Raw genomic sequence first — 26,374 nt, 5'->3', positions numbered from 1 at the left:
AAAGTAAAAGTAGTCAAAAATATAAATAGTAAAGTAAAGTACATATACCCCCAAAAACTACTTAAGTAGTACATTAAAGTATTTTTACTTAAGTACTTTACACCACTGGTGTTCCTAATGTTTGGTATACTCAGTGTATATCTTGCTGTCTGTGTACCCCTCCAACCACAAATATCATGAGCTCACTGTGTCCCTAATGACCCGAATTAGGCTGTGTTAGGCGACTTATGTGATTGGTCCATCTGATCAAGGTCATTACTGTTGATAATGACGATATGGTGGATTGGGATGTGGTGGTTGCCTGAGCAGCACTTCCACTGTCCTCTGCCCAGTAGTACTCTTCCTGGGCTAAAGATAGCTGGCTCTGACCTGTGTGTGAGTGATCCTCCGCAAGCCTAGCATAGGGCCAGGTTAATATAGGACAAAGAGTGCAGAGAAGGGACACTCCCTATTGGATGAGAGGATAGACTAACCCTCAAACAATGATACAGATGCAATCAGGGGATGGGCTGCCATCAATAATGGAAGGCTGTACAGACTGGGACACATCCCAACATGCTACCTCAACATAGCCTCCTATGTGTTTCAGTGGAAAGGTTCAGTTAAGAGTTAGATCAGAATATTTATCTAATTACACTATTAGGCCTATAAAGTCTCTCTCAAGTTTTTGTAAACGCTTTACATTGTAGGCAATCCAAATCCTTGTGAATAATTCTGGCCTTGCCTGTTTGTCTGTGGTGTTTCATGCTTAGTATGTTAGTGAAATCAATGGCCGTCATGAAAACTGTTAAACAAGCACTTTGGACAGCAGAGAGGTTGACTGGTGTTTGTGTTGAGGTGGGTAGACTTCCCAGACCAGAGCTTCTAATGCCTGTACCTTGAAATCAATAGCCTCAACAGCATCAGCTAATTTAGTGTCATTAGAATGAGTAAAACATTGACACAGACCGTGAAGTACAGTGTGATTCCCCGAGTTGGAGCAGGATGCCCATGTTGCTCAAGCATGTAGACTACCCATTATTCACGCTAGCATGTTCAATTCAACTAGCCAGAGACTTGGCAGTGTGGTGCCAGGATAACAACCTCTCCCTCAACATGATCAAGACAAAGGAGATGATTGTGGACTACAGGAAAAGGAGGGCTGAGCACGCCCCCCATTCTCATCGACGGGGCTGTAGTGGAGCAGGTTGAGAGCTTCAAGTTCCTTGATGTCCACATCACCAACGAACTGTCATGGTCCAAACACACCAAGACAGTCGTGAAGAGGGCACGACAATGCCTATTCCCCCTCAGGATACAGAAAAAATTTGGCATAGGTCCTCAGATCCTCAAAAAGTTTTACAGCCTCACCATCGAGAGCATCCTAACTGGTTGCATCACCGACCGCAAGGCACTACAGAGGGTAATGCGTACGGCCACTAGGGCCAAGCTTCCTGCCATCCAGGACCTCTATACCTCAATACAAAGGAAGTCCCTAAAAATTGTCAAAGACTCTAGCCACCCTAGTCATAGACTGTTCTCTCTGCTACCGCACGGCAAGCGATACCGGAGCGCCAAGTCTAGGTCCAAAAGGCTTCTTAACAGCTTCTACCCCCAAGCCATAAGACTCCTGAACAGCTAACCAAATGGCTACCTGGACTATTTGCATTGATCTACCTACATTGACTCTGTCCCGGTATCCCCTGTATATAGCCTCGTTACTGTTATTTTATTGTTGCTCTTTAATTATTTTGTTATTTTTCTATTTTCTATTTTTTTTCTTTTTTATTATTATTGATTTATTGTTTACTTCAGTTTATTTAGTAAATACTTTCTTAACACTTATTTTTTCTTAAAACTGCATTGTTGGTTAAGGGCTTGTAAGTAAGCATTTCACTGTAAGGTCTACACCTGTTGTATTCGGGGCATGTGACAAATAACATTTGATTTGATTTGATATCTACATATACCTTTGCAATAGAGTAATTCCCCTCTGTGCTATTTTTACTAAAGATACTAGGCCAGTGTTTTCCAAACTCGGTCATGGTGTCCCCAAGGGGTGCACGTTTTGGTTTTGCCCTAGCACTACACAGTTGATTCAAATAATCAAAGCTTGATGATGAGTTCATTACTTGAATCAGCTGTATAGTGCTAGGCCCAAAAATAAAACTTTCACCCCTTGGGGTCACCAGGACCGAGTTTGGGAAACGCTGTACTAGGATATGTAAATGGAGCCGTTGCAAGGTCACATTACACCACCAACCCCTCTGTGTGACAATAGATTTACACGCACCCCCCAAAAAACATGTTTAGACCGGCGACAACTCAGTTTGATTTGTATTTTGATATCGCGTTTTGTGTACTGATCGGTTGACTTTGCCATGATCTCTTTGCAGGGTAGCCACATGTAAATCATGTGCATCAATAGGCTCTGGGTGTAATGGCAGGTGTAGCCCTGCTCTTAGATCTACCTGGCAGCAGTGGCGTAAAGTACCTAAGTATAAATATTTTGGGGGGGGTATCTGTACTTTACTTTACTATTTATATTTTTGACAAGTTTTACTCCACTACATTCTTAAAGAAAATAAAGTACTTTTTACTCCCTACATTTTCCTTGACACCCAAAAGTACTTACATTTTGAATGCTTAGCAGGGCAGGAAAATGGTCCAATTCATGCACTTATCAGGAGAATAAGTGGTCATCCCTACTGCCTCTGATCTGGCGGACTCACTAAACACAAATGCATCGTTTGTAAATTATGTCTGAGTGTTGGAGTGTGCCCCTGGATATCCGTACATTTTTTAAACAAGAAAATGGTACCGTCTGCTTTGCTTAATATAAGGAATTTGAAATTATTTATACTTTTACTTTAACTTTTGATACTTAAGTATATTTAGAACAAAATACTTTTAGAATTTTACTCAAGTAGTATTTTACTGGGTAACTTTCACTTTTACTTGAGTAACTCTCTATTAAGGTATCTATACTTTTACTCAAGTATGGCAATTGGGTACTTTTTCCACCACTGCCTGGCAGTATAATTCACCCTCATCAAGGCTGAAAAAAACCACCAGAGATGGATAGCCTAATGCTTACACAGCAACACCCCTAGCTACTGGCCTTCTAGGCCTAGGCTAAGCCTATACGGTATAGTAGAAACTGAAACAAGGAAGGTCAGGATGGGATAGAATTGCAATGTGTGAAAAATCAGTTGCTGTAAAAAGCACAATGTACCGCATAGCACTATGAGCAATAATAGTATTACCATAATGTTGCACATGACTCATTATTATAACCTTGCTGTGACCTTTCAATAGAGATGGTACTGAATCATAGGGATGTAGTTAAAAACACTCACAGGACATGTAGGGTCAATGTGTATGAATGTGTCAGTTTTGTAGTGACAGAAGAGGAAGTGAGGCCTATTCTGTTCTGGTAGATGGTTGAGTCATGTGGTGGCTGCTGTAACTGTCATTACTGATGTCTCTCTCTGCTGCATAGTGAACCAAGAACGAGGAGGAAGTGATTGTGATTGGCCGGGCTTGTGGTTCTGTGTGACTCATACCACCAGGGAAGAAACACAAATTCAGCATTTCAACCGTCTACCAACCAACCATACAGAATAATGTATATTATTCAGTATTAATCAGTAATGTATATCTTAAGATAGCTAGGTGGGACAACGACATATCTCAGTTAAAGTAAGTACATTTTTCCTCAATAAAGTAGCTATCAGCAAAGTCAGCAAAAAGTCAACTGCGAGTGTTAGTTCACTAAAGAGGTAAAGAGGGGATGTGATAGGGGGGTGCTGTGGGATTAATTAAGATACTCTTTGTAGAGGTAGGGTTTCAGATGTTTTCGGAAGATGAGCAGGGACTCTGCTGTCCTATCTTCAGGGGGAAGCTGGTTCCACTATTGGGGTGCCAGGACAGAGAAGAGCTTTGACTGGGCTGAGCGGGAGCTGTCCTCCCGTTAAGGTGGGAGGGCCAAGAGACCAGAGGTGGCAGAATGGAGTGCTCGGGTTGGGTTGTAGGCTTTAAGCATAGCCGGAAGTTAGGGAGGGGCAGTTCCTCTTGGTGCTCATCCAAGCTGGGCTGACTTCCAAGCTGAGATATCTGCCAGGCACGCAGAGACCAATGGTTTCGGGATGCTTTGCTGCCTCAGGACCTGGGCCACTTTCCTTAATAGAAGGAACCATGAATTATGCTCTGTATCAGAGAATTCTACAGGAGAATGTCAGGCCATCTGTCTGTGAGCTGAAGCTGAAGCGCAACTGGGTCATGCAGCAAGACAATGATCCAAAACACGCAATCAAGTCTACATGAAAATGGCTAAAAAGCAACACATTTTAGGTTTTGGAATGGTCTAGTCAAAGTCCAGACCTAATCCCAATTGAGATGTTGTGGCAGGACTTGAAACAAGCAGTCCATGCTTGAAAACCCACAAATGTCGCTGAGTTAATGCAGTTCTGCATGCAAGAGTGGGCCAAAATTCCTCCACAGCGACGTGAGAGAATGATCAACAACTACAGGAAGTGTTTGGTTGGAGTCATTGCAGCTAAAGGTGGCACAACCAGTTATTGAGTGTAAGGGGGCAATTACTTTTTCACACAGGGGCATTGGGTGTTGCATAGCCTTGTTTATGAAATAAATTAAATAAGAATGTAATGTTGTGTTATTTGTTCACTCAGGTTCCCTTTATCTAATATTAGGTTTTGGTTGAAGATCTGATAACATTCAGTATAAAAAATATGCAAAAGTTGCGAAAATTAAAAAGGGGGCAAATACTTTTTCACAGCACTGTAGATCTACTGTTTTGTGGGATGACCGCAAGCTATAGCCTAAGTCTGTAAGTCATAACCCTGCATCTGACCTCTATTTTTCTATCTCTGCCCCGCCCTCCCAATTAATTTCCCCCTCTCTTCCTCCCTGCCCCCTCTCACTTTCTTCCCCACTATTCAATCTTCTTCCTCTCTCTGCTCCCTCTTTCTCTTCTCCTTTCTCCGCCTCTCCTTATCACTTACTCTCCTCTCTACCCTTCTCTTCCCCCCCCTCCCCCTCCTCCTCTCCCACCCCAGAGCTGAGTTCCACCCTGATGGAGAGGATGCAGGCCCAGGAGCTAATGAGCAGTCTACAGCTGCCTGAGCTGGACGAGTTAACCCAGTTCTTCCGCTCCCTGCCCACCTCCACGCTGGTGGGAATCGGTACCCTGACTGCCGTGCTGGCCTACTGGCTGGCCACACGGCCACGCGCCATCTCTCCTCCCTGCAACCTCCAGCACCAGTCTGAGGAAGTGCTGGTAAGCCAGAGATACGATGCGATCAGAGGAGGCTAGTGGGAGGAGCTATAGGAGGACTGGCTCATTGTAATGGCTGGGATGGAGTCAATGGAACGTAGTCAAACGTTGTTTCCAAGCATTTGATGTGTTTCCAAGCATTCCATTTATTCCATTCCAGCCATTACAATGAGCCGGTCCTCCTATAGCTCCTCCCACCAGCCTCCTCTGGATGCGATACGCCACCTCGGCCCGTATTCAGAAAGTGTCTCAGAGAAGGTGCGCTGATCTAGGATCAGTTTTGCCTTTTAGATCAAAAGGAATAATACAGGGTGTACCTGATCCAAGATCAGTACTCTCTGAGACACTTTGTGAATACAGGCCCTGTGCACCAGGGCAGCACACAACAAAAGGGGCTGACTAAGACATAAACCCCACAGAGGTTTACCTGAGGGTAAACGCAATACCACTTCCACCCAACTGTTACACCCACTCCATTTACCCTCATACACACATTATCATATCCTCACGTAAGTAAGAGAATAAAGGGTAACATTTTGGATTTCGAACCTACTGTATATTTGGACTACAGTAGAAATAGTAATGTTGTTACTTTGGTGTGTGTCTCTCTGTGTGTGTGTGTGTTCCCTAGCCTCACTGTGTCTATCTCCCCCTGTCTGTCTCTAGCATGAAGATGGGGGTCGCAGGTCAATGCTGGGGGAAAGCCCCAATAAGCTGCTGACACACTACCATGAGGATGCCAAGACCATGTACGAGGTGTTCCAGAGAGGCCTCCACATAGCCGGTGTGTACACACACACACACACACACACACACACACACACGCACAAACACACACACACACGCACAAACACACACACACACACACACACACACACACACACACACACACACACACACACTTACATGTGCAGACAGTCACAGACAGACAGACAGACGCATGTATGCACACACGCACACACACTAGCACTTTCTCAGAGACATGCACACACACATACACTGTGGTCTGAGTAATATATACACACACAGAAATTGTGGTCTGACAAAGCGCTAGTGCCCTGCCTGTGTGGTCTGTCTGTGTGAGTGAAACAGTGCCATCTAGATTACCATGGCAACTGAGTGTGGGAAATAGTGTCTGAGGCCTAAAGTCAAACTGCAGACAGACTAGACTGTATATAAAGTAGATAGTATCTCTCTATATCTGGTTCTGACTGACTGAAAAATAATGCTGAGGACCAACTGTCATTGTATTGTTAGTACACAGTGAAGAGATTGCTAAAGAGAACTAAATACAAGGAATAGATAGCGGAATCGAAATGTACTGTAGATGTGTGGTCATGAGCGTCAGTCAATAACTTCTGTGTGTCTTCATGTGATAGTTTGGGGGTTTCTGTGGTTTCATGTTTTTCCCTTACTCATCCTGTTGTTGTATTGTCTTTAGGTGATGGACCTTGCTTAGGCTCCCGGCTACCCAACCAGCCTTACAAGTGGCTGTCCTATAAAGAGGTAAGCACACAGTAGAATTACCTCTGTACAGAACACTGAAGCACAAGAGCAGCTCTCTGCTTTGCATACAGGCTCCGTGTGGTCTATTCCTTCATAGGGCTAGTGTAATCTATAGCTCTGTGTGTAACTCACTCCTTGTGGTTTGTGTTGCATTTGGACGTGTCGCATATGGTGTCTCAACAGATGCACAGGTTCAGTTTACAGTCTCCCCTACTTCAAGGAGAGACGTCTGCTACTACTCAAACCTCTGTAGTAACACAGAGTTGAAATTTGAAGTTGATTTACACTAAAGCTTTCTGTACCACTACTGAACTACTGGCCTTTTTAACACACACATTTGAAGGGCTTCCAAACACGATCAAAAGGGAGGGATTCATTTTCAGCATTCTGTAAATGGAACTCTTTAATGGTATTGAAAATGATTTATTTAGGAAGCTTTTAAACACTTCAGCATTGGAATGCTGCAGCTGGAAGGATTCTAGAGTTACGCAAACACTCTGCTCCGCTCCAATATTTAATCTATGACATCATGAGAGTTGAGCAGAGGTATGTTTTTGTTTTATACTGTCATATTTCTCGTTTCCCAATACGCTCAGCTGCTGTCCTATTTCTTTTTGACTTCCAGGTCACAACCCGGGCGGAGCACTTGGGGTCGGGGCTGCTGAGCCAGGGCTGCACGCCGAGCCCAGATCAGTTCATCGGAGTGTTTGCACAGAACAGGCCAGAGGTGAGGTCATCATCACAGCAACACACTGTGTGCGTCCCAAATGGCAGCATATTCTCTACATACTGCATAACTCTACATACTGCACTATATAGGGAATAGGGTGCCATTTGGGACGACACTGATTCACAAATGTTTTGACATGATATACAGTTTAACAGCCCCGACTTGTAGAGGCTTTTTTAATTATCTTTATGGCGACGCTGACCTCCTTTTGACCTGTCTGTCTGTACTTACAGTGGATCATTTCGGAGCTGGCCTGCTACACCTACTCTATGGTGGTGGTGCCTCTGTATGACACACTAGGGCCTGATGCCATACGGTATATCATTAACACTGGTAAGACTAGCAGCTTTCTGATGTTTGTGTCCCAAATGGCACCCTTTTCCTCATGCAGGTCACCTATGGGTCCTGGTCAAAAGTAGTGCACTACATAGGGAATTGGGAGCCAATTGGGACTGAGCCTTACTGTAAGTGTAGTGCTGTCTACTCTGTTAGCCCATAGCAATAGATCTGAGAATGTTCCTTTTAGTTTCATGGTCCAGTTCTTTTAATTATTTTCTTGATCAAGCTGCATTGGCAATGTCATGAAATGCATACAATCTATAGATGTGTCTGAAAGGATGAAAAGCTGAGACACTCAGCCTTCCCTTCCTGAATAACAGTTTTTCCTAGACTAGAGAATTGTTTTTTGTTGTGTTTAAGTTACACAATCCCTTTATCTCCGCATACTCACAGGAATCAGGCTAGGGCTCACCTTTGCCTTATGCTGGAGGTAATGAGCTTAGCTCAGTGGGTTTGGGAGGGAGCAGGCCTTGAGATCTGTCGTTACACTCTCCTTCTTTCCCATGACCTCAGGGCTCTCCATTCTTTAGTTTCACACTAATCAGACAGCTAACATTACAGTTATTTTCGATTGCTAACAAGCATTGTTCAATACTGCGGATACATGTGCAAAACTCTAAATACAGTTATCACATCAACACTATGTGGCAGCCTGTGGATCATTTGTCATTGCTTTGACACAAAATGCATTCAATGACAACATCTTTCAAATTACATAAATATTTGTCTCACAAAAACACATTTACCAACAAAACTCTATGTATCTACAGACCATTATGCAAATGTTAAGATACCCTTATAAAAACGGTTAAAATCAAGTTCAAAAGATACTGAAAATTGAATGAGACTGCAAAATATAAATAATAATAATAACTTAATTTTTCACATCTGATTTTCATTCTACATTACGTAACTGAAGACCTACCCAGGTGTTTTCCATTTTTATGTCATTACCATCTCTATAAAAGGGGACATCTTTGGAATACATTTTACATAAACATGGACCCAGCCAGAGATCGTGTAGTGGCTAACAGAGGTGGAAGAGTTGTCGGGAGAGGCAGAGGATTACGTATCCGTGGTGGAAGACGACTGAGGGGAAGACCCAGCGTTGTAGTGTCAGATGAGATTAGGGCTACAATCATTGATCATGTTGTCAATCATGGTCTATCAATGAGAGATGCTGGTCTCAGAGTGCTGTAATTGTTGACATGGTCATTAGCAACAATGCCATAAAACTCAGAGAAATTCAAGAGAGAGTGTTGGCAGACAATAATACATTTCATAATGTTGAAAGTGTAAGCACGACAACCATTGCTAGAGTCTTGACAAAGCATCATATCAGCATGAAGCAGGTGTACACTATTCCCATTTGAGAGGAACTCTGATCGTGTCATGGAACTCCGGTACAAATATGTCCAGGTAAGATGTCTATATCCTGTAATACAGTACTGTTTTTACTGTAAACAAAACCCACCAGAGCACTGCACAGTTACAATATACTGTAATGTAAACTACTGTTATAGAATAACTGTTATATTGCCCTGTGGATTTACAATATTTTAGAGTGTCATGGAGCTTGAAGCCAGGCCAACACCCCACATGTTCGTCTTTGTGGATGAGGCTGGTTTTAACATGGCCAAAACACGCCGACGTGGAAGGAATGTGATTGGGAAAAGAGCAACAGTGAATGTCCCGGGCCAGAGGGGTGCCAACATCACAATGTGTGCCGCAATATCCTCTGAAGGATTGCTGTTACATAAACCACTAATTGGTCCATACAACACAGAGCGCCTCATTTCATTCATGGATGACCTCTATGGAAGGCTTTTGCCAGGTGAAGAAAGAGGGCAAGTCAGAAGAAATATGGAAATCTGGGTGATTGTATGGGACAATGTGGCATTTCACTACTCCCATGCAGTCACAGAGTGGTTTGCAGCCGATCCCGGGATGGTGTCACTTTAACTCCCCCCTTACTCTCCCTTCCTCAACCCCATAGAATAATTATTTTCCTCATGGAGGTGGAAAGTTTATGACCACCATCCACATGATCAAATGTCACTCTTGGATGCAATGAATGCAGGATGCCTGGATATCTCTGCAGAAGATTGCCAGGGATGGATCAGGCATGCAAAGAGATTCTTTCCCAGGTGTGATGTGGAAGAGAACTTGTGGCCCAATGCAGCAGACAGGGTTGACTAGCATTGTTATATATCTGTTTCATTTGGACAATATGCTATGCATATTCATAGTGTGTATACACTTTTTGTTTGTTTAACAGTACTGGAATTATTTATTTTTGTGTATTTTGGAATTACTCTGCAAAAAGCAAAATAGAGTAATTTGCAAAAATACAGTCAATTGTATTGAAGCATATTGCAGCCTTTCTGCTTTATTTCTTTACATATCTCGCAGGACATTCTATACAGTACAGGTTTGCCACTCTTCTTTGTAAAAATGACTGTTGGTTCATCTAAAAAAAATATGATATTAAAGACAAATTGACCCATTTTCAAGTGGTATCTGTTTTTAGAGTTTTGTAGGTCATGATACTATGAATGACAAAGTGTGCATGTCATGAGAGACTCTTAGCTTTCATTTGGTAGAAAGATTCGCTTTTGAGACATGTAGGATGTGCATTGCCAAGTTGCATGTTGTTTTGATAACTATATTTAGAGTTTTGCACATGTATCCGCAGTATTGAACAATGCTTGTTAGCAATAAAAATAAAAAAAACTCACTCTCATCATTTTTTTGAAAATTTCCAACTGCCCCTCAGTGATACAGTGTGTTGGTTTTGGCCCAGTGCCCCAACAGGATTTGTCTCTGCTCCAAGGCCGTGGAAGGGAAATCTGTTTGTAGAGCAGTAGTTAGTTAGCTGTGTGTTTACTAGCTGATTGGATCATGTATGTGTGTTCTAGTTCTCACAAAAGGCATGCGGATCTCTTGTGTGCTGTCTTTCAGCCGACATCATCACAGTGATCTGCGACAAGCCTGAGAAGGCCCAGGTGCTGCTGGGTAACGTGGAGAGGCAGGAAACCCCCGGGCTGAAGAGGATCATCCTCATGGACCCTTTTGACCATGCCCTGCTGGAGCAAGGGGAGGGCTGTGGGGTCATCGTCCAGTCCATGCAAGACATTGAGGTACGTAGGGAGAGTGTAGGGGGGCAGGGGGGATGGGGGAGTAGTGTAGGAGGGTAGGGAGAGAGGCGGGAGGGAGCCGGGAGAGTAGGGGCAGATGGAGAGGGGAGGGAGGGATCTCAGGTAGGGAAGAAGAGGGGCCTCAGCCCAGCTAATATACTTTCAGGAGTGGCTACAGTTCCGGATTTTGTGGAACCCGACTTGCCGTGGCTATTGATACAGATTTCTGCGCAGGTGCAGGATTTTTTTTAACGTAGCTGCGACCTACTTTGCTGCCTACGTAGCTTCTGCTCAGTGCTCCCACTTCATGTTATACACTAAAGCAACTCTCGCTACGGCAGCATAACTATGAAGATTATCATCACAAATAGTAGGCAGTCGAAAGCAGTAGTTGACAAACGACGTGAAGAATAATACCACACCGGGCGCCAGGCGACGCAAAACGAACTCGCTCATTATCAGACTCTGTTTACCGGTCTGGATACACATGCTCGGGCTGCCTAGAACATTCAGCTGCCCAGAGGTGGAGCAGCTAGGTAGCCTACTCGTGCAGTACTTACTTTCCTGATCATTGAGAAGCACAATAGCAGTTGGTAGGGCCTATATGTGGTTAAAACACTGATTGTTTTTTGCCCCAAATACAAAACTCAAGTGGGGAGTTACATTATTTTTACAGGTGCTGGTTAATGGCTACAATATGGCAGCAACTATAAAGATTAGCCTAAGAATTAACAGAAACTTGTTACAAATGATGGAGTCATCCATGATTCACCAAACAATATTTTGAAAGAGGAAGCAAAGTACTTTAAGCATATGTTTTCATTTCAGTGTCCTCCATCTCCACTAACTGAAGTTAATTGTAAGGATTTCTTTCCCATTAATAGTGTAAAATTAACAGCTATACAGAAAGACTCATGTGAAGGCCTAATTACAGAGGAGGAACTTCTAGATGCAATTAAAGCCTTCAAGTCCAGGAAAACTCCAGGGCTGGATGGCATACCAGTTGAGGTATATCAAAGATTTGTTGATGTACTCAAAGGTCCGTTATTAACATGTTTTAACCACTCCTATAGAAATGGTAGACTATCAGATACTCAGCAAGAAGATCTGATTTCACTATTACTGAAACAGGACCCAGGTGGTAAATATAAAGATCCGTCCACCTAAAAAAAACCTTACACTTCAGTGTTGTGATGCCAAAATCCTAGCAAAATGCATAACGTGTAGAATTAAAAAGGTTTTGTTGGATATTATTCATCCTAATCAGACAGGTTTTTTTACATTGACGATAAATTGGAGATAATATAAGACAAGTACTGGAAACAATAGAACACTATTAAAAATCTGGGAAACCAGGCCTGGTATTCATAGCTGACTTTGAAAAGGCCTTTGATAAAGTACGACTGGAATTTATATATAAATGCCTGGACTATTTTAATTTTGTACAATGGTTAAAGTTATGTATAGTAACCCCAGGTGTAAAATAGTAAATAATGGCTACTTCTCAGAAAGTATTACATTGTCAAGAGGAGTAAAACAAGGTTGTCCACTATCAGCATATCTATTTATTATGGCCATCAAAATGTTAGGTATTAAAATCAGATCCAACAATAATATCAATGGGCTAGAAATCCAGGGTTTAAAAACAAAGGTGCCATTGTACGCTGACAATTCATGTTTTCTTTTAAATCCACAATTTGGATCCCTGCACAGCCTCAGAGGATCTAGATATTTTTTCTAACCCTCTCTGGATTTAAACAGAATTATGATAATTGCACCATATTACGTATTGGATCTTCCGACGGGGAAGTGGACATACTCGGTATTCATATCCCGAAAGAAGAAATTATCTCACTGCAATACATTTTAATAGAAAGTTAGCCAAATTAGATATGATTTTTCTGCCATGGAAAAGACAACACCTGTCTATTTGTAGAAAAATCACCCTGATTAATTCTTTAGTCATATCCTAGTTTACCTATTTACTTATGGTCCTGCCTACACCAAACAACTTTTTATTTTTTATTTTATATAATGACATAAAAGTATTCCACTTTATTTGGAACAGACAAATTTAAACTGGCCTATTTATATAATGAATATGAATTCGGAGGGCAGAAATGATTAAATATTAAAGCATTGGACCTCTTACTAAAGGCTCCAGTCATACAAAAGCTATACTTAAATCCGAACTGGTTCTCTAGCAGATTAGTAAGAATGGCTCACCCCATATTGAAGAATGGCCTTTTTTCCTTCATTCAGATTACAAGCTCTCACTTTCGATTATTTAAAAATGAAATAATCTCCAAAATATCGCTATTTTTAAAACAAGCAATAGAAAGCTGGTTGCAATTTCAGTTTAATCCACCAGAAAAGACAGAACAAATATTATAACAAATATTATGGTTAAACTCAAATATACAAATTGATTATTTTTTTTACATCATAAAAAAACAAAAACTTTATAATCTTTATAAATTATTTCATAAATAGGACTGGTGGAGTTATGTCACACATGCAGTTAACAAAAATAATGGAAATGTCTGCTCTATCCAAAATTACAACCAACTGACCGCAAAAATGGACGAGGCAAGTGGAAAGGGGATAAGGTAAGGAACATGTCTGTCTGCCCTGCATCAAATACCTAAATTATACCAGAGGTATACCAGCTTCATTTAAGGACCAAACAATTGACAGCTGCACCATACAGGTTGCAAAATAGCTGGGTGGAGATTTTCAATGTACCGATTCCATGGCACATGGTCTATGAACTGATACACAAAACGACGCCGGATTCAAAACTTAGAATTGTTCCATTTAAATTATTATACAAAATTATTGCAACCAATAGAATGTTATATATATGGGCGATACAACCATCCCAGCTCTGCAGATTTTGCTGCGAAAAGACAGAATCATTAGATCACTTGTTTTGGTACTGCCCATATGTAGCTTGTTTTTGGTCGCAGGTGTCACGCCCTGGCTCGGGGGACTCTCGTATGTTGAGCCAGGGTGTTAGTTTCTATGTTTTTGTTGTGGGTCTAGGTTACTTATTTCTATGTTGGTCTGAGTGACTCCCAATCAGAGGCAACGAGTGTCAGCTGGTTGTCTCTGATTGGGAGCCATATTTAAACAGTCGGGTTTTCATTCGTGTTGGTGGGTTTTTGTTTCGAGTCTGTTTATGGTAACCGTGAACTGTCACGTATCGTTCGTTGTTTTGTTCGTGTTGCCTTCAGTGAGAATAAATATGTTTGCATTCAACGCTGCGCATTGGTCCACTCTGTTAGACGATCTTGACAGCAGGTTCAGGAATGGCTGAAAAATTGCTAAATTTACTTGGAGCTACGCTGGGTGATTTGAAAAGTCATAGTCAATCGCTAAATAATATAATAATACTCTTAGCAAACGTGTTTATCTTTAATTTACAATCTGTAGAAACTATGATAATAGAAAGGTTCAGAACTTTTCTGAAACATTACAGCACAGTGGAAAAATATATGGCAGCTAGAAATCAAAACTGGATGGTCTTCAGAGAGAGATGGGAGGGGTTGAGGGTAGCTGAAGGCTGGGACTAAAAACAAACAAACGATAACTAATGTAAAATATACTGTCCATGAAATGTATGTTGTATGTATAAGCTGGAAGTCGAAACCTAAGTATTGTTGTCCATTAGTTTTCTCCAATTAGGGGAGGGGTGGTAGGGTTAGGGGAAAATAATAAATAACAAAAATATATATTTAAATTAATATGCTGTAAATATTTACAAAAAATATATCTGGGGGATTGGAAATGACGCAGACAATTTCATTGATAGAAGCCACAATCTATCTGCAATATTAAAGCTGATCGACCCCCTACATTTTTTTTTCCTTCTATAGATTAGCGTACATCATCACACAAAACGCTCATTGTTTTTGCTCCAATGCAATGTGTAGGGACTTCCTCCTGCTTGTGCAACTGCAATATCCGTTACAACAGAGAAGGTTGTATAGCCTTCAATAAATATTTTTGGGAATGTTTGTTCAAATCACCACAGGGTTTTTTATTTCAGCTGTTCAGAAATATGAGGCAAAGATAGGCATGGTTCACAAGAGGTAAAGATACAAACGTAAATGGAGGGGGAGTGTGAGGAGCAGCTATGTAGTGTGCGTAAAATAACATTTACTCTAAACACTCCGAACACTAACGTATGACTGATGTGTAGGCTATAACTTTTAGTAAAGCCTGCAGTATGTATTTACTGTACTCCATGTACTAGCCCTCTGAGGGCAACTTTGAACACATACAGTACCAGTCAAAAGTTTGGACACACCTACTCATTCAAGGGTTTTTCTTTATTTTTTTTACTATTTTCTACATTGTAGAATAATTGTGAAGATATCAAAACTATGAAATAACACATATGGAATAATGTAGTAACCAAAAAAGTGTTAAACAAATCAAAATATATTTTATATTTGAGATTCTTCAAAGTAGCCACCCTTTGCCTTGATGACAGCTTTGCATACTCTTGGCATTCTCTCAACCACCTTCATGAGGTAGTCACCTGGAATGCATTTCAATTAACAGGTGTGCCTTGTTAAAAGTTAATTTGTGGAATTTCTTTCCTTCTTAATGCGTTTGAGCCAATCAAATGTGTTGTGACAAGGTAGGGTTAATATACAGAAGACCAAGTCCATATTATGGCAAGAACAGCTCAAAAAAGCTAAGAGAAAGGACAGTCCATCATTACTTTAAGACATGAAGGTCAGACAACACATAACATTTCAAGGAGAGAATGCCAAGAGTGTGCAAAGCTGTCATCAAGGCAAAGGGTGGCTACTTTGAAGAATCTCAAATATAAAATATATTTTGATTTGTTTAACACTTTTTTGGTTACTACATAGTTTTGATGTCTTCACTATTATTCTACAATAGTAACAAATTAAGAAAAACCCTTGAATGAGTAGGTGTGTCCAAACTTTTGACTGGTACTGTAATTACCTCTGTAGTCCTGTGTAGCTCAGTTGGTAGAGCATGGCGCTTACTACGCCAGGGTTGTGGGTTCGATTCCCACGGTGGACCAGTATGAAAAAATTATAATGTATGCACTCACTAACTTTAAGTCGCTCTGGATAAGAGCGTCTGCTAAATGACTAAAATGTAAAAATGTAAATGTAAAACATGATGGCATCTTGAACAGGTCTAGCCTGTTTCACCTCCTTGAGATACATTTCCATGTCAACGTAAAACAAATATTATGATACAAGCAAAAGTTATACTTAGATCCATTGTTGGGGAAGCTACTATGAAAATATAGTTTACCAAGCTACCAATTACTTCACACTGGAAGAAGTTAAACTACACTAACCCTTAAGAAGCATATAATTTACGTAACTAAATTACTGAGAAAAAGTAGTTCACTACATTCAAACCAGTTCGTGAAAAATAATCACACCTACATCTGAAATGTCATAGTCTATAGTCTACAAATAGCAAGAACAGATCACTAGAGTCAGATGTTGACCTAATGTGTATTTTGACCTATTAAACATAAAAACGATGTTTCAAGTGAGAATTAGGCAGGTATGATGCCAAAAAAATTAAGGAAATATTTCCCTACTTTACCCATATTTTCGTTTCTTTTTGCAAAAAAAGTAGTGTGTAGTTCCAGTAGTTAGCTACACCACTACATGGCAAAAAAAGTTATTAACTACTGAAAACACTACCAAGATTTGAATTTAGTTTAACGACCACCAAGCTTCAGCAACATGTTATTAAATTACTAGTTGAACTACAGTACATGTAGTTCACTACTCCCCAACACTGCTTAGAGCCTACATTCTGGCAAATAAAGAAAGAATGCTTCGGCATGCACTTTTTATAATTACTAAATTAATCTAGCGTAAAACTATGTAAGCATCTCTTTTGTGGGGACGTTAGAGTTGTTCAGATATTCAATCCCCTCTACTTCACCATGGCTGTGTATTGTATTTTATGGTTCTTCTAATGATTATCTAACACAAGATGTTGTGCTTCTTTGCATGCTGCTGTCCCATCTAGGCACTGGGCAGAGAGAAGCACAGAAATCCCATGGTAAGTACAGTCTGTATGTCTGGTCTGATTGCAGACATCAGCTTTGGAGCGGCTGCGGCATAATGAAGAAGAGGTGGACAGCAAATGGTGCTGAAAGTAATTCATTTCAACAATTGTCTTCATTTTAATTCCACTTCACTAACAACAAGAGGGCTTTGTTGGAGCCTATTTCTTCCTATTCTAAAAAATAAGAGGTAGGTCTACCTGTTTGACAGACGCAATTATGCCATCCATAGATATGTCGGTAAAGCCAAATCCTCCAATACTGTCACCATGCAGTCCTTAAATACCTTCGTGTTTGGGAAGGGCTTGGTGGGTTTGGTTTGAACCAGGGCTCAAATTGAGTGGGGGTATGCCATACCCTTTCTTAAAGAAAAAGGGCAAAAAGGATACCTATTGTTAGCTTTATATTTTGAAATAAATAAATAGTATCCAGATAATAGAAAGCGGTCTATAACAATGCTTAACTCCGTGATGCCTAATGCTAGAAACAAGCTTTAAAATGCCCACAAAAGATGCTACTCTGATGCATATTGGGATATATTGATTCGTCTCTATGACATTCTGAAGCTGAGCTGCGGTCTTCAATATTGGAGGAGACAAAAAATGTTACTTTGCTATTCTGTCCCTATTCATTTAGCTTTTCAATTTCTGAAAAGACAAGACGTTTAAACCCAGGCAGCTTTTAGGGAAGCCCTTCTGTTGTTGGGTTAAGCAACGGACGAGGAGCCAGCAGTTGAAGCTTAACTTTTTCTGCGTCGGTCGAGCCTCTGTCTGGTTGGAAAGGTAACTTTTGAAAGTCCCATGCTTAGATTCATAAGGATGTCTAATATTATTTTTATTTGCAACCGTTTTTGTTGCAAACAAGACACTCTGCTTTGACATTGGAGAAATATGGTAAAAATGCCTACTACTCTCTACTGCCTACTTCTATTTTCATTATCCACTTTTCTTTAGAGACTTTTTCAGAGCAACATTTTCTCAATTGCAAGCTGTTTTACCCCAATCGATGCTCAAAGAAATATAAAAAACTAATTTAATAGAGACATTGGTGATTTTATCAGTATAATCAGATTGAAAATATTAGGATATGTTATTGACATTGAACTGATTACTGATGACATAGCCTACTAACCAGATGTGTTAAAAATTGTGTTTAATTTATAGCATAGGCCTATGAATTGGGCTGCTAATATGTTCTGTTCTGCCGACTATTAGCTGAGAATTTTTTTTGCCCAAGGCCAAACCTATTGTCGACCCCTGTTGTACACTATTCTAGTTTAGCAGGGATAGGAGGGGGGTGGCAATTTTTTGTCTCGCCTAGGGCAGTAGAACGTCCAGAGCTGGGCCTGATAGGCCCATACATTTTTTGGGTGGACGCGCATACACACATAGGAGGTCTCGTACCAGGAAGAAATTACATCTACTTTCACCCCTGGGTAAAACAGTAATTCTGCTCATAGATTATGCATGTATGAACTACACATTGACACATTCAGCCCAAAGCGTGAGGTTTCCAAAACACTTAGTAGTCTACAAAGTTCCGGAGCATGTCTTTAAGTATCAAAAGTAAAAGTGAACGCTATAAATCCTTTCAAATTCCTTATATTTAGCAAACCAGACAGCACAATTTTCTTGTTTCTTAATTTATTTGTGTATTTGTGTTTAGTGAGTCCACCAGATCAGAGGCAGTAGGGATGGCCATGTTCTGTTGATGTGTGAATTGGACAATGGTCCTGTCCTGCTAAGCATTCTAAATGTGAAGAGTACTTTTGGGTGTCAGGGAAAATGTATGGGAGTAAAAAGTAGATATTTTCTTTAGGAAAGCAGTGTAGTAAAAGTAAAAGTTGTCAAAAAAATAAATTGTAAAGTGCAGATACTTAATACATTACACTACTGGTATTCTTGCTTTATGTTAGTCACATTAAGCAAGAATGCAAGCACTCACAGACTTATCTACAGTCACATATTGCTTAAAATGCCAGAGATGGGCTAATGTGATGGTGATTATTGTCTAAAGGTGATGTCAATGAGTTAAAGATTTAATTCAGACTAGATTTGTTCCCCACAGCCACCTACGCCAGAAGACCTGTCCATCGTGTGCTTCACCAGTGGTACCACAGGTATGGTCAGACAAACTAACACCCCAAAGTGTCTTATTCTTTCAAGCTAACACAGTATTGATGTGTATTAACACAGTAATGTACTATCTTAAGAGTTTAGCCCACTTCATCCACAATACCTGATTCAAGTCCAACCCTGACGTGTGTCTATTACTTTGCTCATTGTGTGTGATAAATTATTAACAGGAAGAGGCCTCCCCCTGACCATTTCAGACCATGTACAGTGGCTTGCGAAAGTATTCACCCCCCTTGGCATTTTTCCTATTTTGTTGCCTTACAACCTGAAATTAAAATGGATTTTTTGGGGGTTTGTATCATTTGATTTACACAACATGCCTACCACTTTGAAGATGCAAAATATTTGTTATTGTGAAACAAACAAGAAATAAGACAAAAAAACTGAAAACTTGAGCGTGCATAACTATTCACCCCCCCAAAGTCAATACTTTGTAGAGGTACCTTTTGCAGCAATTACAGCTGCAAGTCTCTTGGGGTATGTCTCTATAAGCTTGGCACATCTAGCCACTGGGATTTTTGCCCATTCTTCAAGGCAAAACTGCTCCAGCTCCTTCAAGTTGGATGGGTTCCGCTGGTGTACAGCAATCTTTAAGTCATACCACAGATTCTCAATTGGATTGAGGTCTGGGCTTTGACTAGGCCATTCCAAGACATTTAAATGTATCCCCTCAAACCACTCAAGTGTTGCTTCAACAGTATGCTTAGGGTCATTGTCCTGCTGGAAGGTGAACCTCCGTCCCAGTCTCAAATCTATGGAAGACTGAATCAGGTTTCCCTCAAGAATTTCCCTGTATTAAGCGCCATCCATCATTCCTTCAATTCTGACCAGTTTCCCAGTCCCTGCCGATGAAAAACATCCCCACAGCATGATGCTGCCACCACCATGCTTCACTGTGGGGATGGTGTTCTCGGGGTGATGAGAGTTGTTGGGTTTGCGCCAGACATAGCGTTTTCCTTGATGGCCAAAAAGCTCAATTTTAGTCTAATCTGACCAGAGTACATTCTGCCCTCTTTGCCTGGTCCGTGGGTTTTGGTGGGCGGCCCTCTCTTGGCAGGTTTGTTGTGGTGCCATATTCTTTCAATTTTTTAATAATGGATTTAATGGTGCTCCGTGGGATGTTCAAAGTTTCTGATATTTTTTATAACCCAACCATGATCTGTACTTCTCCATAACTTTGTCCCTGACCTGTTTGGAGAGCTACTTGGTCTTCAGGGTGCCGTTTGCTTGGTGGTGCCCCTTGCTTAGTGGTGTTGCAGACTTTCAGAACAGGTGTGCAGTGAGGGAAAAAAGTATTATCCCTCATTAAAATGCAAATGAATTTATAACATTTTTGACATGCGTTTTTCTGGATTTTGTTGTCTTATTCTGTCTCTCACTGTTCAAATAGACCTACCATTAAAATTATAGACTGATCATGTCTTTGTCAGTGGGCAAATGTACAAAATCAGCAGGGGATCAAATACTTTTTTCCCTCACTGTATATATACTGAGATCATATGACAAATCATGTGACACTTAGATAGCACACAGGTGGACTTTATTTAACTAATTATGTGACTTCTGAAGGTAATTGGTTGCACCAGATCTTATTTAGGGGCTTCATAGCAAAGGGGGTGAATACATATGCACACACCACTTTTCCGTTATTTATTTTTTAGAATATTTTCATTTTTTCAGTTCTTTTCATTTCACTTCACCAATTTGGACTATTTTGTGTATTACCATTACATGAAATCCAAATAAAAATCCATATAAATTACAGGTTGTAATGCAACAAAATAGAAAAAACGCCAAGGGGGATGAATACTTTTGCAAGGCATTGTATCATGGTTAATAGTATGGTCATGTTAGTGCCCCTAACACTTATAGACTTCAGAGGGAAAGACAGACATACAAGAGGAGTTGTATGGAATCCTGCCCTGTTATTACAGTCTGGCCAAAAACACAGTCACAAAGAGTAGTAGGAGTAAGATTAGGAGAACCCCTGTATTTCCAGACAAGGGTTGTAACCACAGCTTTAGTCACAAGCAGCTAAGCGGCCCACTGCAGTAGTGGAAAGAGTGCCACCTGTTGGTCTTTCAGTGTAATTTCCCCTGGTGCCCTGGCCTCTCTTATCTCCTGTGGTCTGTCTCTAAGAGTGTGTGTTCCAAAGGTTGTTACAGGGTAGTACAACTAAGGCATTTCCCACTATGGCAAAACATATATAAAAAAAAGTGAATGTGTAGCCCGAAAAAAAAAGTGACACAATATTATTATTCCTATAGTTCCTAGGCTGCTAATAGCTAACTGTTTGTTTTTCCATATACACTGAACAAAAATATAAACACAATATGTAAAGTGTTGGTCCCATGTTTCATGAGCTGAAATAAAAGATCCCAGAAATGTTCCATAAGCACAAAAAGCTTATTTCTCTCAAATTATGTGCACAATTTTGTTTATATCCCTGTTAGTGAGCATTTCTCCTTTTCCAAGATAATCCATCTACCTGACAGGTGTAGCATATCAAGAAGCTGATTAAACAGCATGATCATTGTGCTGGGGACAATAAAAGGCCACTCTAAAATGTGCAGTTTTTACATACAACACAATGCCACAGATGTCTCAAGTTTTGAGGGAGCATGTAATTGGCATGCTGACTGCAGAAATGTTCAATTGACTGATTTCCTCATATGAACTGTAACTGAGTAAAATCTTAGAAATTGCTGCATTTTGCGAATATAATTTTGTTCAGTGTATATCTACCGTTGTTGTTTTCCATGGATTGATACTTGATCTGTCCCAAATGGCACCCTTTTCCCTTTATAGTGCACAACTTTTGACCAGAGCCATATGTAGTACACTATAAAAGGGAATAACTCTAGCTCTTAAATGGTTTTCCCCAAAATTCTATTTTTTACAATCAAATTGTAATATTGTAATTTCCATCATGAAAAATGTCCTGTAATGTTAAGTGTTCTGTACTCTATTTATGTCACGTGTTATGTATTTTACATGAGTGTTTTGCAACTATTAGTGATGTAAATTCTGCATTTCTTCAGTTTTATCTGTGAGCAAGAATACAAAAACTCAAAGTCAATAGTGTGCCATTTGGGACGGAGCTAATGCTATTCATTGTTGAGAGTCCATTGTTGGGTGTTGTTTTCTGTCTTTCTCCTCCATTGTTGGGTGTTGTTTTCTGTCTTTCTCCTCCATTGTTGGGTGTTGTTTTCTGTCTTTCTCCTCCATTGTTGGGTGTTGTTTTCTGTCTTTCTCCTCCATTGTTGGGTGTTGTTTTCTGTCTTTCTCCTCCATTGTTGAGAGTCCATTGTTGGGTGTTGTTTTCTGTCTTTCTCCTCCATTGTTGGGTGTTGTTTTCTGTCTTTCTCCTCCATTGTTGAGAGTCCATTGTTGGGTGTTGTTTTCTGTCTTTCTCCTCCATTGTTGAGAGTCCATTGTTGGGTGTTGTTTTCTGTCTTTCTCCTCCATAGGAAACCCAAAGGGAGTCATGCTTACACATGGGAATGTTGTGGCTGATTTCTCAGGCTTCCTCAAAGTGACAGATGTGAGTTCAAACAGACTATGGTGTCACAGACCCTTTCTTTGGAGAAATTTGCCTTGCATTTATCTTGAGTAGGTGCTTTTCTCCCATTTCTGTAACTATATTAGAGGCAAGGCTCACTAAATTGCTTCATGTCACATATCTTACATGGGACAAGACGACACAAATGTATTTGTTTTTTGTGAGCTTGTGCATCATTTATGTTTCTCATTAACAGCATATTTTACAGTTTAGTGGTGGGAAACAAATGGTTCTGATCCTGTCTAACCACCGCTTCTCTCCCCCATGCTTTTATGGAATACCACAGAAAGTCATCTTCCCAAACCAAGACGATGTTCTCATCTCCTTCCTGCCTCTGGCTCACATGTTTGAGAGACTCATTGAGGTAATGTCAAACAAACAAAGCCCCCGCTAAGCTTTCAGCTGTATAATTATAGTTGGTGTGGGCGTGTGCTTGCTCCTCTTTGGCTGTGTGTGTGTGTACGTGCATTTCCAGACCTGAAGGATCTTGGCAGTTGCCCCTGCCCTGAGTCATTATTGACCTGGCTATATGTGATATTAATTATGCCATAGCCAGTCAGCTATTTATTGATACCATATCTGCTTCCACTGTAAAAGCTGGCTTTTATAGTTAAGGGTGCGGATTATTTATGCCGCTTCTAACAGCTACAGGAAACTTGAGTCCCAACTGGCACCATATGGTATATAATTGGCACCCTTAACCTTAATATACTGCGCTACAAAGGGAATAGGGAGCCATTTGGAACACAAACTTGGTCTGTTGTTTCCTTTAGATATGGTTTTTACTGTCCCTAACTACTAATTTAGGATCAGTCACGAACTACACTATTCTTTTGAGTAATTACTGGACCAGCTAAAGCACTGAGGGGGTAAAGCAACCACACGGGTTCAACCAGCATGCCTGTTTTGTCTCGCTGCAGTACGTGTTCTTCCGTTGTCAGCGTGTGAGAGGCAGACACAGACACAGGAAACAACCTCGCTTCGCCTCCAACACAAGCAGACATATGATTCACGTTCACGAGAATACACACATCCAAACACTTAATGCATGTGAATTATATGCAGCAATGCTGCAGATATTTCTTTGAAAGCAGTATCCAAATCCATTGGATGTAGTGATCACAATATAGTAGCTATATCTAGGAAAACCAAAGTTCCAAAGGCTGGGCCTAATATTGTGTATAAGAGGTCATACAAGAAGTTTTGTAGTGATTCCTATGTTGTTGATGTAAATAATATGTTGGTCCGTGGTATGTAATGAGGAGCAAACAGACACTGCACTTGACACATTTATGAAATTGCTTATTCCAGTTACTAATAAGCATGCACCCATTAAGAAAATGACTGTAAAAACTGTTAAATCCCCGTGGATTGATAAGGAATTGAAAAATGGTATGGTTGAGAGGGATGAGGCAAAAGGAATGGAAAATAAGTCTGGCTGCACAACCGATTGGCTAACGTATTGCAAATTGAAAATTCATGTGACTAAACTAAATAAAAAGAAGAAGAAACTACACTATGAAACAAAGATAAATGACAAAGAATGATAGTCAAAAGCTTTGGAGCACCTTAAATGAAATTTCTGGGGGAAAAGGCAAACTCAGCTCCATCATTCATTGAATCAGATGGCTCATTCATCACAATACCAACTGATATTGCCAACTACTTGAATTATTTTGGGGCAAGATTAGCAAACTTAGGCATGACATGCCAGCAACAATTGCTGAGACTACACATCCAAGTACAGTTGAAGTCGGAAGTTTACATACACCTTAGCCAAACACTTTTAAACTCAGTTTTTCACAATTCCTGACATTTAATCCTAGAAAGAATTCCCTGTCTTAGGTCAGTTAGGATCACCACTTTATTTTAAGAAATGTGAAATGTCAGAATAATAATAGAGAGAATGATTTTTTTTCAGCTTTTATTTCTTTCATCACATTCCCAGTGGGTCAGAAGTTCACATACACTCAGTTAGTATTTGGTAGCATTGCCTTTAAATTGTTTAACTTGGGTCAAACGTTTCAGGTAGCCTTCCACAAGCTTCCCACAATAAATTGGGTGAATTTTGGCCCATTCCTCCTGACAGAGCTGGTGTAACTGAGTCAGGTTTGTAGGCCTCCTTGCTCGCACACGCTTTTTCAGTTCTGCCCACACATGTTCTATAGGATTGAGGTCAGGGCTTTGTGATGGCCACTCCAATACCTTGACTTTGTTGTCCTTAAGCCATTTTGCCACAACTTTGGAAGTATGCGTAGGGTGATTGTCCATTTGGAAGACCCATTTGCGACCAAGCTTTAACTTCCTGACTGATGTCTTGAGATGTTGCTTCAATATATCCACATAATTTTCCTTCCTCATGATGCCATCTATTTTGTGAAGTGCACCAGTCCCTCCTGCAGCAAAGCACCCTCACAGCATGATGCTGGCACCCCCATGCTTCACGGTTGGGATGGTGTTCTTCGGCTTGCAAGATCCCCCTTTTTCCTCCAAACATAACGATGGTCATTATGGCCAAACAGTTCTATTTTTGTTTCTCCAAAAAGTACAATCTTTGTCCCCATGTGCAGTTGCAAACCGTAGTCTGGCTTTTTTATGGCGGTTTTGGAGCAGTGGCTTCTTCCTGAGCGGCCTTTCAGGTTATGTCGATATAGGACTCGTTTTACTGTGGATATAGATACTTGTGTACCGGTTTCCTCCAGCATCTTCACAAGGTCCTTTGCTGTTGTTCTGGGATTGATTTGCACTTTTCGCACCAAAGTACGTTCATCTCTAGGAGACAGAACGCGTCTCCTTCCTGAGCGGTATGACGGCTGCGTGGTCCCATGGTGTTTATACTTGCATACTATTGTTTGTACAGATGAACATGGTACCTTCAGACGTTTGGAAATTGCTCCCAAGGATGAACCAGACTTGTGGAGGTCTACAATTTGTTTTCTGAGATCTTGGCTGATTTCTTTTGATTTTCCAATGATGTCAAGCAAAGAGGCACTGAGTTTGAAGGTAGGCCTTGGAATACATCCACAGGTACACCTCCAATTGAATCAAATGATGTCAATTAGCCTGTTAGAAGCTTCTAAAGCCATGACATCATTTTCTGGAATTTTCCAAGCTGTTTAAAGGCACCGTCAACTTAGTGTATGTAAACTTCTGACCCACTGGAATTGTGATACAGTGAATTATAAGTGAAATAATCTGTCTGTAAACAATTGTTGGAAAGATTACTTGTGTCATGCACAAAGTACATGTCCTAACCGACTTGCCAAAACTATAGTTTGTTAACAAGAAATGTGTGTAGTGGTTGAAAAACGAGTTTGAATGATTCCAACCTAAGTGTATGTAAACTTCCAACTTCAACTGTATATCTGACCAAATTATGAAAGACAAGCATTGTAATTTTGAATTCAGTAAAGTGAATGTGGAAGAGGTGAAATAATAATTGTTGTCTATCAACAATGACAAGCCACCGGGGTCTGACAACTTGGATGGAAAATTACTGAGGATAATAGCGGACGATATTGCCACTCCTATTTGCCATATTTTCAATTTAAGCCTACTAGAATGTATGTGCCCCCAGGCTTGGAGGGAAGCAAAAGTCATTCCACTACCTA

General features: G+C 40.5%; 1 protein-coding gene across 1 annotated transcript in view; it reads left to right on the top strand.

Annotated features, from left to right (window-relative positions):
- Positions 1 to 26,374, top strand: part of LOC311136187 (long-chain-fatty-acid--CoA ligase 6-like) — a 53,968-nt gene that overhangs the window by 7,918 nt on the left and 19,676 nt on the right. The window contains exons 2-11 of the mRNA XM_084170287.1: positions 5,058 to 5,278; positions 5,942 to 6,059; positions 6,717 to 6,781; positions 7,407 to 7,508; positions 7,745 to 7,844; positions 10,812 to 10,990; positions 17,030 to 17,062; positions 19,134 to 19,185; positions 22,672 to 22,745; positions 23,050 to 23,127. Coding sequence (XP_084026413.1) covers positions 5,075 to 5,278; positions 5,942 to 6,059; positions 6,717 to 6,781; positions 7,407 to 7,508; positions 7,745 to 7,844; positions 10,812 to 10,990; positions 17,030 to 17,062; positions 19,134 to 19,185; positions 22,672 to 22,745; positions 23,050 to 23,127 — 1,005 coding nt within the window. The 5' untranslated portion in view covers positions 5,058 to 5,074. The remainder of the gene's footprint in view (positions 1 to 5,057; positions 5,279 to 5,941; positions 6,060 to 6,716; positions 6,782 to 7,406; positions 7,509 to 7,744; positions 7,845 to 10,811; positions 10,991 to 17,029; positions 17,063 to 19,133; positions 19,186 to 22,671; positions 22,746 to 23,049; positions 23,128 to 26,374) is intronic.

Source organism: Coregonus lavaretus (assembly GCF_964263955.1).
Source record: "Coregonus lavaretus genome assembly, chromosome: 10".
NCBI lineage: Eukaryota > Metazoa > Chordata > Actinopteri > Salmoniformes > Salmonidae > Coregonus > Coregonus lavaretus.
This window is presented reverse-complemented; position numbering and strand designations above follow the sequence as displayed.